This window comes from Protopterus annectens, chromosome 2.part1 (genome assembly GCF_019279795.1).
Source record: "Protopterus annectens isolate FY-2018-M chromosome 2.part1, PAN1.0, whole genome shotgun sequence".
NCBI lineage: Eukaryota > Metazoa > Chordata > Ceratodontiformes > Protopteridae > Protopterus > Protopterus annectens.
Window position 1 is genome coordinate 1585851235 of NC_056729.1, and position 15546 is coordinate 1585866780.

The 15546-nt window shown below is 36.5% G+C and overlaps 1 protein-coding gene across 2 annotated transcripts in view; it reads right to left on the reverse strand.

The window, feature by feature from the left end:
- Nucleotides 1-15546, reverse strand: part of PLEKHG5 (pleckstrin homology and RhoGEF domain containing G5) — a 1795538-nt gene that overhangs the window by 1507665 nt on the left and 272327 nt on the right. The window contains exon 1 of one of the 2 annotated variants that reach the window (XM_044063029.1): nucleotides 8404-8643. The exons of the other annotated variant lie outside the window; for it this stretch is intronic. Coding sequence (XP_043918964.1) covers nucleotides 8404-8479 — 76 coding nt within the window. The 5' untranslated portion in view covers nucleotides 8480-8643. Of the gene's footprint in view, nucleotides 1-8403; nucleotides 8644-15546 lie in introns of those variants that run through there. 2 annotated transcript variants of the gene reach the window in all.

Genomic DNA, 15546 nt, shown 5'->3' on the forward strand with positions numbered 1-15546 from the left:
ATGACACTGTGACAATGCGTTTCCTCAAAAATATGTTTTTCTGCATGGACAACAGGACACTGTTATCAGCATTGGCAAAAGAACAGATGTTCTTGTACAAAGATCCAAATAGAATACAGGATGTTCACACTGTCAGAAAAGCTGGTCTCTTACAAGACATTCTTAAACAAGGAAGCTTAGTATTGTTTCTACAGGATGAGCAATTCTCCAAAATAGAATATCAAGAGGAAATGTATATGTTTATGCATGACTAAAAGTGTATATAAAGAGCTGTATAAATCCAGTTATGTTAGAGGTATGGTAGGGACTCATTTGTCCTGAGGTAAATGTTATATCTCTCACATCATCTGTACTATATGAGAAGTAAAGTTGGAACAGTACTTTAAGCTGCAACATTGGTCCATTTGGTTTATTATAAAAAAGTTATTTGTTACTGCTCTCTAAAGTTGATGCTGCAAAGTATATTCTCTCATCAGTGTATATTCTGCAAGTTTCTGTATGCAACAGACTGTGAATGCAAATATAACCAGACTTTGAATTTTAGCAGAATCCAGCCAGCAAGACTGAGTGTCTTAAAAAGACTTCAAATCCATCACACCAAGCAGTAAGCTCTATATAATTTTTCAGCCCTCATTAAATATGAGAGAGTGCTGCACACCTTAGTGTAATGTCTTCCCTGGTAAGGTCAGACCACAGAATGGTCACCTTTGAAGTAAACATAAAACATGGAATCCCCAACTAACCGTGGAATATTCAGGAATTACTCTAACACTAACCTCCTACTACTAAGTGATAACCAGGCAAAATTTCAAGCCACCACAAAACCTCAGAACAATGCTTCTTATGTAACACTGTTCAAAGAAACCCTGCACAAGCATGTTAATAGCTGCATAGAGGCAGTTTTACCCACCAGGAAGAAGTAGAGAACCAACTCAAAAAACAAGCTACCTTGTGGAATCACATCAACAGCCTGTACAACAGAAGGCAGAAAATCATTGCAAAAATTATGAGGTGTAGTACCCAGCAGGATAAAAGCACTCTCATCAAAACTAAACAACTCAGAGGACAAAAAGTTTACCAAAGCCAAATTTGAGGTTAATTTGGCCTTCCAGGCCAAGGACAGTCACAAGGCATTCTTTAGCTATGTCTGCAACGTCAAAGGCAATACACAATTGTGTGCAGAGCTCATTGATAATGGAGCCGCCTACACTGAGACAGAAGATATAGCAAACCTACTAGCAGGCAAATTCAGCTCTAACTTTACCCTCTCTCTCCCCTCCCTCAACCTTCCCTCAGGAAATACCATCAAATACAACTCCCTATCACTAGGGAACAGAGGGTCTCTATATTAGAACACCGAACGTTCAAAATTTTGAGTGTTCTAATATCGAACCCTATGAATCGAAAATTTAAAACATCGAATATACAGAACAGCAACTTTTTTCCGAAACACACACACACAACACAAGCACACCAAATAAAACAGCAATCCACACACATACACCTAAACTCTTACACCTAACCCTACACTAAACTATACACACACCACTAACTATCCACTTACCTTAACCCAAACACTAAGGTCCATCACTATCACACAGTCACCTCACCCGTGCCCTAACCCTAACTCACCTACCCCGCCCTAACCCTCACGTCCACACAATCGCACACTTACCTGAACCTGACCCGTAACTTTCCACCACAGTGCTGTAAATACCAAAGCAATAGAAACAGACAACCAAATTCTTTCCCTAGAAAATATTTGGTTTTCTGTTTCTTCGATATTTTCAGTGTTCGCTGAAAATGGGTCGATATTAGAACACTCGAAATTTTGAATGTTCAGTGTTCTAATATAGACCCAGGAACAGATCTTTAATGCTCTAAGGCCTAGAACATTGGATCAATGGGACCAGAAATTATCCCAGGATGCCTTCTTACTATCAGGTCTTCTGGAACTATTTAACTGTAGCCTCCAAACAGGATTCATGCCTCATGAATACAGAATGCAACAGGAATCCCTCTGCACAAATGTGGGACACCTACAAACCCTAGAAACTACAGACCCATAGGTCCCACTAGCCTCACATGCAAAGCCATGGAAAGAATCATCATGAAAATGATCAATAATGACACAGGAAACCTCCAGACACTGGACCCAACCCAATTTGGTTTCATTAAGGGCAGGTCATGTACTTCACCAAAAAAATGGAGGAGGGCAAAATGGTTCATACTGCTTACCTTGACCTGGCCAAGGCATTTGACACAATACACCACTCGGACATTGCTGATAAGGATTTATACCTAAACTGTTGAGTTTATGTCACACAGTGGATAGCCAGCTGGCTCACAGACAGGACCCAGGAAGTTAGAATTGGGGGAGTCCACCAATACAAAGAGGGCAGCCACAAACAGAGTCCTTAAGGGATTTGTCTTGAGACTGCTTTTTGGCATTTACTTCTCTGAAATCAAGACCAATGTCAATGGCCTCTAGCTGCCTAATTTAGCAGAATATTGCAAATCAGGAGCAGTCATAGAATCTCTCACTGACACAAATGTTCCCAACAGGAAGCGATGACAGATGAATAACTGGTGTTAGAGTCATGGACTAAAACTAAATGCCAAGAAATGTATAATAGTACCCTTTAAGAAGTCCTCTACCCTGCTCAACTATCATATTGACAACACAGCTCTAAACTTGACCCAGTAGTCAGGGACTTGGGGGCACACACAGACAGTAATTTAGCCTTTTACCATCACGTGTCTACAGTAGTAAGAAAATCTATGCTGTGCAGCTTATAAACAAAAGGTAGGGCATGTAGGTCCAAGTAAGTCATTGTTCCACCATGTTCAGCATTCATCACACCTATCATGGAGTACAATGCCTCATTTGGTACATACCTAACCAGGCACATCCAACAATTGGAACATCCACAGAGGTTCCACCCTGAAAGAATATAGGGCATAAGTAACATGTCCTATGCAGACTGCTTCAAGGCCCTATCCCTGTATTCTGTCTCCTACAGGCTGTTGAGAGGAGAGCTATGCCTGGCATATAAGGCATTGTCAGACCCCACTCTGATGGACCTCCTAGATATTCACAAAACAAACTGTAACAGAATTACCCATGCTAAAGACTTAAACCTTGCCTGTGATATAAATAGGACCTGCTGGAGAGATAGGTATGTATCCCAGAGTCTACCCCTTTTCTGAAACAAGCTTCCCATCCATGTGAAGCAGAGTTCCTCCCTAACCCAGTTCAAGTGTAACTTGGACAACTGGATGGGAAGCAGGAAATGTATCCCTGGTTTGGCACCTATATCTATGATGGAGACAGGCAGCCCTGTAAATGGTTATGCTCACAAACCACTGCTCGTAAGTGTTTAATCTCTCAAGCCCCTGTTTACACTTACCAAGGGTACGAGAACTTGTCAGAGACTTGGGATGGAAGGCTAGGCTTAAAAAGGCCCTTCTGGTTGCTAGCCTAATAAACACCTATGAACCTAATACAAAATGACTAGCCCTTGCTACACCAACAGTTTACAGCAGTTTCCACAGAAAATGCGATTTGTTATTATTGAATAAATGTTTGACTTGATAATCTTTTAGACCTTTTCTCTTCAGGAAGCATAACATCCAAATACATTACACAAAGTTAGGCCCAATAATACTATATGTATTGTATTATAATACTATATATATATATTGGGCCTAACTATATATAATATATATATATGCTTCCTGAGAGAAAAAAAAATATATATATATATATATATATATATATATATATAAAATATTTTTTCTGATTTTGATACTGTATATCAAGTATGTTAAAGATCACCACAGTCACCATTTCGCTCATTATTTCAAAATCAATCTATGTACCTCTGCTACCATGCTCACGATATGCTTTCATCATTTCCTTTGACTTCCATTACATTATAAAATCATTTTGCAATTATAGACATATTACATTCCAAGGATTCTAAACAAACTGCCAAAACTTCAATTTTGCCTTCTCTGGCACCACTAAATTGCTCAACAAGCCACACTTCCAAAGCTCCACATTAGAAAACCTTCTTTATACTTTTCAGAATCATTAGATCCACATTACAGCTGTCTTCTTTATGCATGGACTATAACATAATATATGCACTTAAGGCACCCTCAATACAAGTGTCATTCCAAGACCAAGTTAGGTACCATACCTAAATGTTTACAGTCTTTCAAAAAACAAAAGGTTTCATTGTTCACAAAATCTCTGCATTCAGAATTAACAAATGTTCTTTGGAATTGCTTGACAACCATCATAAATACAGGATTACCTGTTTAATAAAATATTACTTCTGAAACACATGCATGCCTTTCTCACCTGTTTAATATTTTCCTTAATACAAGAAACATTTCAAAGTTGTAAACATGTCTTCCGATCACATTCACACTTGTTTGGCAAGTATTCTTTATGGAAAAGGAAAGTTTATAAACTTTTTTAAATGTGTATTAAAATTTGGTTTACACAGTTTAGTTCAATGTGTAGGGAGATTACTACACTTTTTTTGTTGCACAAAGATTATTCCTGGTGGCCTGTGATCAAGGTTATATTAGTACTTACAAAAGACTTCTACAGTTGCTAAAATGTACTATACACATGGTATATACTTAATGCCAAAATGTGCCCAAGGACATAGCCGGACAAGTATGCTGCACTGGGCACAGTCTTACTTTGAAGTTTCTGAATGAGTGACTACAGTTCTATGTATTATTATTATTTTTTTAATTTTGAGGTGAACTACTCTCCAGAATCAACAGTGTGGGTAAAGGTATGATCCTCAGATACATGCACTGTCCAGTCTAAAGCAGAGTGGAAGCCTGCATTTCAGAAGGTGGCATACAAAATCCAAAAAACTGGCTACATCCCTTGTCATGCCTGTCCTAGGTTAAATCTGCACAACAGAACCTTAGCTAAAGTGATGCATTGCAAGTTTTATATAATTTACTCCTGTCTAATCTATGCAGAGAAAGCCATCCCTCAGGCAGCTTCACACATCCCCACATACATAATGAAAATTGCACAAAAAAGTGCACACTTGCATTTCTAACTGCCTACTGAACAACAAAGCAGAATGCTAAGCTTTAGCAAACAAATTTACTTTGCAGTACATGCAAGTAGAATTCAGTTTTACTAAAAGCACCGTTACTAACAGGGTACTACATATACCTCAGAGTTGAGTCATTTTCTTTGGCAGGCTTTTTTTTACCCTTTTAATGCTTCAGATCATTACCCATCTTAACATGACTTTGTAGTTTTCTCATACCTCTGAGGACAAAATCCTACTGCCACGAACAAATGACACCTTTTCTTGGCATACCCTATCCAAAGAACATCATTTAAAAAACATGAAATCAGAATTAGACAGTGAACTAACATTGTAGCACTCCCAAACTGCTCAGCCCTAGAAAAAATACTGAAAAGAAAAAAATAAAATAAAACTACACAAGGTTTTTTGCGTTACCTCCATTTGCCTGTCACTGAATTCATGTCCTCTACAACTCAAACTTGAAAGTTGCTTCTGAGCCACCTCAGTATTTCAATACATCACAACCTCAATACAGTATTACAACAAATGCTGTAATACACACAATTAATACATTTCAACACCCCCTATATTAGCCACAGTCATACCCAGAAATGGCCCAATAATATCCTATCAAACACAACAAATATATACATGGGCAAATAATTACTAGTTAGCAATATCAGGGGGGGGGGGTCTGAATATGTATACAGGTGGAAAATATAGACTTGTCCCGCTAGCAGTTCAAGAAAATAGAAGCAACATACACCTCTGTGAGTTTAAAATGACGAGGCCAGTAGGCACTATACAGCAAGGAACTCTTATTCACAAGCATTACTTCTTTGTGCAGTCATGTCCACACAGAGTTTTACCATCAGGCTAGCTGTGCACAAAACAAATGCATAGACATTAGAAGTGAAAGAAACCTTCCTGTCAAGGCCACCATTTGTGACCCACGCAAACGTAAACATTTCTGCTCTGTAGTGTGAGCAGATTACACAAAGAACACTATATTACCTCATTTTAAGTAAGAAAACATTTTCTTATCTTATCTAGTCATGGAAAGCAAATTACTACTGCATTTCACAATTCACCTAACAGAGCACTTTACAAAGAAAAAAGCATCAAAAGAATTTTAACAGGACCTGCCAAGAGGAAAGCCTTAGTAGTTTTTTTTTTTTTTATGGCTGTATCAGTCATTTGTCAGAAAAAATTACTAAGAATTTAGCAGTGATTGTCTGTTCATGTGGCATGTGTGATGTCAGATAGCTGAACCGCTTTGTAAACTGAATGACTGGGTAAATATTTCACTAAAGCATTAGTTTTTTTTTTTCAGATTGTCTATGTGCATTTGTCTAAACTACATATTTAAGAATACTGACCATATTTCTTCCACATGTAAAACTCTGACTTCTTGAATGCACTAGTTTACATGTTCCTTGAATGTAATAGGCATCTATTCAAATAAAGCCTGCAATCTGCAATAGCTGTGCATTGGTTTTGGCACACAGCCTCAAAGTCACATGGTTCACCTGGGGTGAACAGTGTAGAATATATCTGTGCTGTTGTGCCAGTTACTTCTGCGTCAGACTCACTGACTCCGTTCTAATGCAGTTTCAAGCAGAGCATCATGGCTGCTTCGCAAATAAATTATTAAAAGTGTATTACCTGCATTCACTCACCACCACCCCCCCCCGTCACCAAAAACAATACTGAAATTCCTACTGTATCCTGTGACTCATGGAAAAATTCTGCAAAAATCTTTGTATGTCCTTTTTCTTGGGACAGAGACCTATCTCAAGAACGCCATATAACAGCTTCCTTCCCTCTTGGAACTAATTATCAGAAAAGAATAAATGATCACAACACAAATACACAATCACATTTTTTGTTACAAAACCCCAAGGCATGATCAGAATTAATAAAACATGAAAACAAAATCCTAGCAGATATATGAAGAAAAAACGTATTTAACAGATCGCCGACATCCTTCAAGAACTCATAAATACGTGCTGTGGACTTCTAAGTCGACAGAACACAAAATACATGAACTTGGTATGTTGATAATAAACATTAGGAGTGCTTGTTCCAAAATACACAGAAACAAGTCTGTTAGCATAATGTCAGATATGACATATACACAGGTATTTCCTCTGCTCAAAATGTCTTGTATATAAACCCAACAAGCAAGCAAGCACAGAACAGTTTACAGTTCATAATGGTAAAACTGTCTAGGCCAAAGTGTGGTCATCACTAGTGTGGACCATATCTTCCCCTTCTTTGGAGATGCTCACCTACCTATATAGTGTTACTACTTACATTCGAGACAACCAGCAATAACACTATTTTAAGCAGCTGTCTAGTTAAAGATCACAAATTTTAGGCAACTATCTAAGATCACAGACTATATTGTTTAACCAAAATAAATAGACAAATAAGGTGTATGTAATTTTCAATTAAAAAAAAAAAAAATATATATATATATATATATATATATACATATTATATTATCTCTCACAGTAAATCACTGTCAGTTTTCAAGTGGCTGAAAGACTGGCTTCGGTAAATCATATGGAATACCCAAACTACGCTGACTAAGGTCCGATGACACATGCAGTCAATGTATACCAGCAGGACTCTGGTGGCAAAAAGCGTGAGCTTTAACTAGCTATCGTCATAATCAGAGGAATACAAAACAACTATAGGTGATTTGATCACACACTGACTAATGCTGATGCAACACCCCAACCCCATATAAAAATGACAAAAGCTGGGATTGATGACTGACAAAACAACACAGAACAGATCATAATGCAGTATAACTCCTGCATCTTGTCATCTGTACTACAAAAGTGCACCAAGAAACACTAAATGTACTTGATATTCCAAACAACTTAAAAAGACAGCAGTTTAAAAGTACAGGAAACGGAAGTACATCAAAAAAATCAGACACTTTATTACCAGTAGGAATTTGAAAAATAGGCATAGCCAACTTCAAATTTTACTCAGCAGAATATTTATGAATATTCAAACATATACTTTATTTTTTTAAAAAAATTGGACACAATGTTCCAGAAAGCTTTTGTTTTAGGAGGATTACATGAACATTTATAATCTTACAGGTGAGAGCCAACAAACAACAAAAGAGGCCCTCCCTTCCAAAAAGCAATCAGTAATCTGAATGAGAACACAAAGTCCCACGGATAGTGCTTCTGTGCATGCCCGCTTCACTTTTTTTGGCATAACAATAGGGCAGGCTTAACAAAACACTTGTATCAGAACCTATTTTGTGAGAAAAATATTAACCCATCAATAGTTAAACAATACTTACAGCCTGAAAAAGAGAAATACCTCCGAAGCCCCTTTCCTGGCTTCCTTCCCATTATTTGCCCTACTGGTTTGTTCATCCTGTTAGTAGGCTTTGATATTTCCACATAACAGATGGACCTGTACTGAGTGACCTATTAGTCCAAGCTACAAAAAGCAGCTGTCTGTTACAAACAGAGGGGGTGTGTGTCTGTTTGGGTAGCAGCAGTTCTGACCTGCTAACAGAAAAATGGGAGGAAGTGTGTGTGTGCATGGGAGGGGTAGATTCCAACTACTAACAAATGTCCAATCAAATTAAATGCTAATTGACCACAGCTGCCTTTGTAGCACTTTATTTAAAGGCATGGCAGACAAAAGTTTATGACTTCACAGACTTTTTCCTTACAGTTAACAGATGTTTGGAAGAAAGTACCTGTCCTTATTTTAGTTCAGTCTATTTTGTAGCCAGTGTAGTACTGGAACACTGTCACAATCTAAACTGCAATGTAGAAAGTAACTGAACATGTATTTGTGTATTTTTCTGGGTATATTGGAATAAGCTCTGAGTAGACTTAAGTTCTGTAGAACATGCAATAGATTTACACCTTGAAGCTTTTGTATATTTTTTAAAGCAATTTGCTAAGTTTGCCTGCAGGCTGGTGTTGCAGGTAGCACCCAAGAGCTAAACCAGGTAGTTTCTAGAAAAGTATGGTGCTCTCTTTAAAGATGAGTGCCTTAATAAGACAAGGCTGAATTTGAAAAAAAAAATGACTGCTGAACTTTTTTGATAAGATTGCTGTTGTAAAATACTGTTTAGCAGTAAACAAGACCATAGTCCCATCTTACTGAAGGAGGTATCACCTTAATACAGTTTCTGCAGAACCTACTTTTATTCTAACACAATCTGTTCAATGAAACTACTACGAATATTTCTCTTTCCCTTACTCTGACTGCTAAAGTGCCTCAAAACAAGTATTTTTAAATGCAAACTCTGCTCTTGCCTCAGAGGTCTGTTATTACCCCTCTCTTTTGAGAAAGAGGACCAAATGTGTGAAGGAAAGACAGAAAATACATTTGTTAAAGTAGAACAATCATGTTGACTAGATGAGATATACCAGGATAATCCTAGAAAAATATATATATCATAACACATATTTATTTATTGATTGATTGATATTTTTTATTTAACTTGGTACACCTTATCTTGTCAGCGTGGTTGTTCTACTTTTTGGTTCTTGGTTAACACATTTCATCGTGGAACAAACATTTGCTGCTTTTTTAAAAATATAGTCATATTTTATGTTTTTATCCTTTGTTTACCTGATTAGTCCCACCCGTTACTGGACACTTTTCAGGGGAGAACCGAGTTGTATTTCTGTTATTAAGGGAAATTTGGCCAGGGCACTGAGGAACTTCTACTCTTTTCAACAGATACTATGGGGTCTTTTACATCCACCTGAGCTGCCATCAACTCAAGCAGATGGGACCTCAGTTTAATATCTCATCGGAATGGCAACATGCTCAGGAGTGCAGCAACCCCCTAATGTTGTATTGCAGTGTCAGCAACACAGTCACCTCAAATGGGAAATAGTACCCACAACCTTATGGTCTTCTAGCACCAAAGGGATGGCGTAATTGATAAGGCCTTTGCCTTATAGATACAGGGTTATTGGCTAGGCTTCTAATAGCCTGCAGACTACCTGTTGTACCACTGACACTGTTCATTTGTGGAATGTGCCCAGCAATACAAAGGAGGAAAATAAGTTTTAGCAATTAACTATATTGGTCAAAAGTGGAAAGTATAAACCAGCAGAGATGGTCAAAGATGGCACTTATAGATAAAGATTTGGGATGCATGGCTAGGCTTAAAAAGGCCCATGTGATCGTTAGCATAGTAAACACCTATGAACCTAAAGGAAATGATGTGGTAAGAACTGGGATGGACCCAGAAGATTTAGGTACTATAAAGGGCCTCAACTTTTTTATGTAAATAAAAATATATAGACTGTGGTACTTCTTCAGAGAGCTCCTTCACCTTTTCATATGTAAACAATGATACAGGTTACAAACAGGTTTATTTGCACATTTCCTCTTACACTTTTAATATTTACTACCTTCTTATGTAAATAATAAAACAATAAATAGCATTGCCAAAGTTCACAAGTGAAAATAGAAAATCCACTTTCAGAATTATGCTAATAAACATTGATGTTCCAGTGTAGTATTTAGTGGGTAAAGTATTTCTAGTGCTAAGCCCTTCAAAGGAAATTATAAGCTGAAGTTTGAAATCTCATTTAATTCAATAGAATGATATGTAATCACAATAAACCTGAATTAAATAAATCATTTAATGAAAAAGGAAATATGGATGGATGTTTAGAAAAATCAGTGGATGGTGCAAAGCTCAACAGTTTTTTTTTTCAGAATCTGCTGGGCATTACAAGCACAAACTAATCTTCTTAGTACAGGGGAGGGCACTTATGGGAATGGTTCACACCAGAGAAATAACAGGACAAAGAAAGGGAAATCAATTGTTCATCAGAAAGGAGGACTGTTTGCTTGGCAGTCAAGGTGAGCAGGTCAAAAATATATTCCAGCTTGTATAGAGATAATTCAGTTTTCTTGCAGTGCAGAGACTACATTGGTAAATACTGTACCTTGCCAGAGGAAGAACACACACATAATGATGTGTCTGACTTGTACTGCACTTGCACACATGCTGTAAATAAAGACATGCCAGACTGCTTATAGATTTCACATAGCTGAATGGTGGCAAATATACCTCATTGGGTGCATAGACACATGATTGCGTCTTGTATCATTCATTTGCTGCACTTCAAACTCTGCTGGTTAAGAAAGTATTCTCCATAACATATGTTTTACATTTGTAAAATTAAATTCAAAATGCTATCTTCTTCCACTCAACAAATTCTGTTTCGGGTGGGGGGGGGGGGTAACCCTCACTTGCTCAGGACAGCATCACTTAAGCTTCATTTGGGTAAGAGCCATGGCTGCATCTGGAACATCTAGTAACACTGGTTCCACAGGAGGGTATTCCAACAAAACCCTTCTGGACTTAGACTATATTTTGGAGACTAATGTACTTTTGAAGCCCATAATCTGCATGACGTAAATTGTGCCATCCTTCAAGGATGGCATGTATCTGTAGTAATCTCTTCTTCTCCTCTGGGTATCAGCTTGGTCAGCCATCCAGCCAAGAATACATATCTGGTAATCTGGAGTATTATTAAAATTTAGTCATCAAGTAATAAGTTACAATACCTTAGGCATAATGGAACTTTTGAACAGGTTTATATGTTTCCTGGAGCTACTTCCAACATCGGTTTTATATGTAAGTGGGCCAGCTCTTTGGGCAACTTGACCTGCTTACTGTTTATCTCTTGTATTCCCAGTCTAGCATTCCAGTAGAAAACCTATCAGGTCTGATGCCCATATGCCTGTGCTTTGTGTAATTGTTCTTTAACCAGTTAGTTAGTAAAATGTGTTAACCAGTGCAGAGCATTGCTCCTACATGGAGCATTTTCCGGTCATACTCAGACCATTTTCAGACCAGCATAGAATACTGGCATTGTATGAGACACAGTGTAATTAACAAATAGTAAATTTAGCTAAAGTAATAATAGTGAGTATAAGACTAACATATCAAACTTCTATAGGTAACATACAATCTCATTTTATTTACTTTTCCCAGAGTAAAAAACAAAGGTACAGTATATACTATATATACTGTTAGGTGGAAGAGGAAGGTTATAACGAGGGAAACAGTAGAGGATTTGTGTGATGAGAGGGTGGATAAATAAGGGGAGAAAATTAAAGGAGTGGAAAGTTTTAAAGTTGAGAGATCCAGGTTTTGGAATGTTAGGGTATAGTTGTGATTTGGAAAGAAAATTAATTTTGCTATATTTGATGATATTTTTAGTTGGGAATGAGAGAAGGTCAGGACAGAATGTCTTTTAACAAGGGGGTAAGGATTCCCAAAGCTTGGGTCCTATAAATGAGAAATTATGATCAATGCATTATATTTTATTATAAGAGGGGGGAAGACTGACAATTACAAGTGTAGGATCTAGTAAGTTAACTTACAATAGCAGAGAAGGATTCTTTGCTAAGCAGCTTGAAGATAAGTAAACTGAGAAGAAATTGTAATCTTTGTTTTATAGGGATTAATTTTGCTTTAGCAAAAGTGCGATAATTATGTTCTCTTTTGAGAAGAAGATTATGAATATACAGATTCGATAAACAAAAAGGAGGTGGCAGTGTGGGCTAAAGCTGTTTAAAGCCAAATAATAGTAGAAAATGGCAGAGCAAGTGAATAAACCAAAAAATTTTAATAACGTTAAGAGGTTTTGTCCAAACATTCGCATTATGAAACCAGATAAGGGAGGGGGAACTGGTTTATTTGATTCAATTGATTATTCATATGTGATGCCCCAAATGCTTCAAGACAACAGTTCATACACGCCGGTGTCTGGAAACAAAATTATTAATATATACTATCATAAAATTGATCTGTTCTTGGAAGACTTATTGATTGAAGACAGTGTTGGGGTATACAGTTTCCTTAAGGTTAAAAAACATCTTGTTCTCTCAATATTTGGGATTCCTAAAATTTACAAGAGCATTGAAAATCCACCTTTCCATCTGATAGTAGTAGCCAGGGGATCCAAAACTCATCCAATGGCTATATTTAATGATAGGTTTTTGAAGTTTATTTCTGGATTGAACACACATATGATGAAGGATTCTTGGGATTTTTTAGGGAGATTAACCCCAGATCTAGCTACTCCTTTCATAGTGTTTTTAGCCATTGATGTATTTATTCTCTTCTAGACCCTTGGAAGATGGCCTTGCCATTTTTCAAGATAGTTATTTAACCTTTGAAGCATTATGTACCCAGCAAGTTAATTTAATTATGGAATTAGCTTCAATGGTTTTACAAAACAATTTCTTATATTTCGAAGGTGAAACATTTAGACAAGTAAAGGGTATGGTAATGGGCACAGCTTGTGCCCCTATTTATGATAACTTGGTTATGTTAGCATGGGAGCACTCAGTTGTTTTTGGGGTGGAATTTTCTTATGGGATGGACCTGAGAATCACATTCCCAAGTTTATAGAACACTTGAACAACTGTCCTTCATTTTTGAAATGTACATACTACTACAATAAGAATACTATTAATTATTTGAATACCACTATTGAATTTACTGAGGAGGACTTCAGATCTAAAATTTACAGAAAACCCACCCTTAGTAACTCTTACCTACCATTTAATAGTTCACAGAAAAGAAGTTTAATTAAGGGCCAATGTATGCGGGTAGTAAGGATAACTTTGAAAAAAAAAGACGTGGAACAGGGATTACAATATATCTCTCATATGTTTCTTGGTAGAAGATACCCAGAATATTTAATTCAGGACATTACTAATGAAGTTTATGACCAATGGTGTAGAAAGTACAAACCCTTGCTTGGTAAAGGTTTTGAATAAGGGAAGACAACTAATCATGACAACAAGAATAATAATTTTGAAAAAGCTATGTTGGTGGAATTTAATAATGTATTGCAAAGAATAAAAAAAAATTGTTAATACAAACTGGAACATTCCTAAGTTCAATCCAGAAATTGTAGGTGTATTGGGCCCTAACCTAAAATTTGTCTTTAAAACTGGACAAAACTTAAAAAGTTTATATGAGAAGAATGTATATTGAAATAAAAATGATAGGCAAGGAACAAGAAAATGTGGGACATACATTCAATGTATGCATATTTTTGAGGAAGATAGTATTACCCTTGGTTAGACTTTAAATACAAGGGTTAATTTAAGTTCAAAAAAGGAAACTGCATGAGTACGGGTATTATATATTTAGCAGTATCTAAGACATGTAATGGTTTTTATGTGGTAAAAACTGAGAGGGCATTCAGAAAGTGTATATATGAACATGTATACAGTATTAAGAACAGAAATGTGAACAATGCTCTGTATAAACATACGTTCCTTGACGCTTCCTATAGTGAATTCAAATTTAACATACTCGAGCAGGTTGATCTTAACCTTAGGTGAGGGGATTGGGAGAACATGGAGTACAGAGAATTATTATGGCAATCCATGATAAATGCTTTTACACCTCCTGGTTTAAATGAATATATTTCTATTCAACCTGTCTTAAAACTTTGTACAGCTAAATTATAGTATATTAAACAAGTTTTATTAACTTTCATAGTATAATGATTGGAATTCCTTGAATGTACTGAACATTATTTATGTATCAGATTTATGTAATTTATGGAAATCTTTTTAATCATAATATTTCAAGTGGCATTTTAAAAAAACAACTTTTTTCTCTTTGTAAAAGGATTGAGGTTTTCGTAAAAGAGGTGTTGTTACTTTAAGAGGTACCTCAAGTGGATTTCTAATTGTATTAACCTTGTTATTGGTTCAGTATAATTAACTTGGTTTATTCACTTGCTGTGCCATTTTCTACTATTATTCTGCTTTGAGCAGCTTTACACCACACCTTCTTTTTGTTTATCAGAAGTGGTTAGAGACTTCGGTCCTTTTTTTTTGGTTTTTAATTTACAGATTTGGTTTCATGATGTTTTGCAGCTACAATTATTGAAAGGCCATATTGTAATATAGCATTTCTTCATTATGGCGGGAGAATGTAGGACATTTTCTTCAGCCTAAAACAGCTTTTGATATTTTTGCTTTAATCATATGGTTTTAGACATTCAGCTGAGCATTGAGCCAGACCCCTAGATTATGGAAGTTTAGTGGAGATTTGGCCATTGTGGAGAATTTATCAGTTTGGAAGAAATGCGTTTTATTTTGACACTGAATACTATGGCTTTGATTTTTTTAGGCTGAGATGGAGATTCATTGTTTGAAGCCAGATGAATGGGTACATGTGGTCTTTCACTATTCTGATTTAATAGTGGAAGGGAAAAAGTAAATATGTAAATTGCCACGTTGTCAGTGTACAGGATGATGGGCCTGTGGGGAAAATTGAAGGAAAGTCTATTTATAAAGACATAGCTGAGTTATAAGGAATAGGACAGAGCCCTGGGACACACCTTTGTATAGGTTGGAAGCAGATAAAGTTGAAGCACAGTTTTATCTTTGAAAGTTCTGTGCGAAATGAAGTCACAAA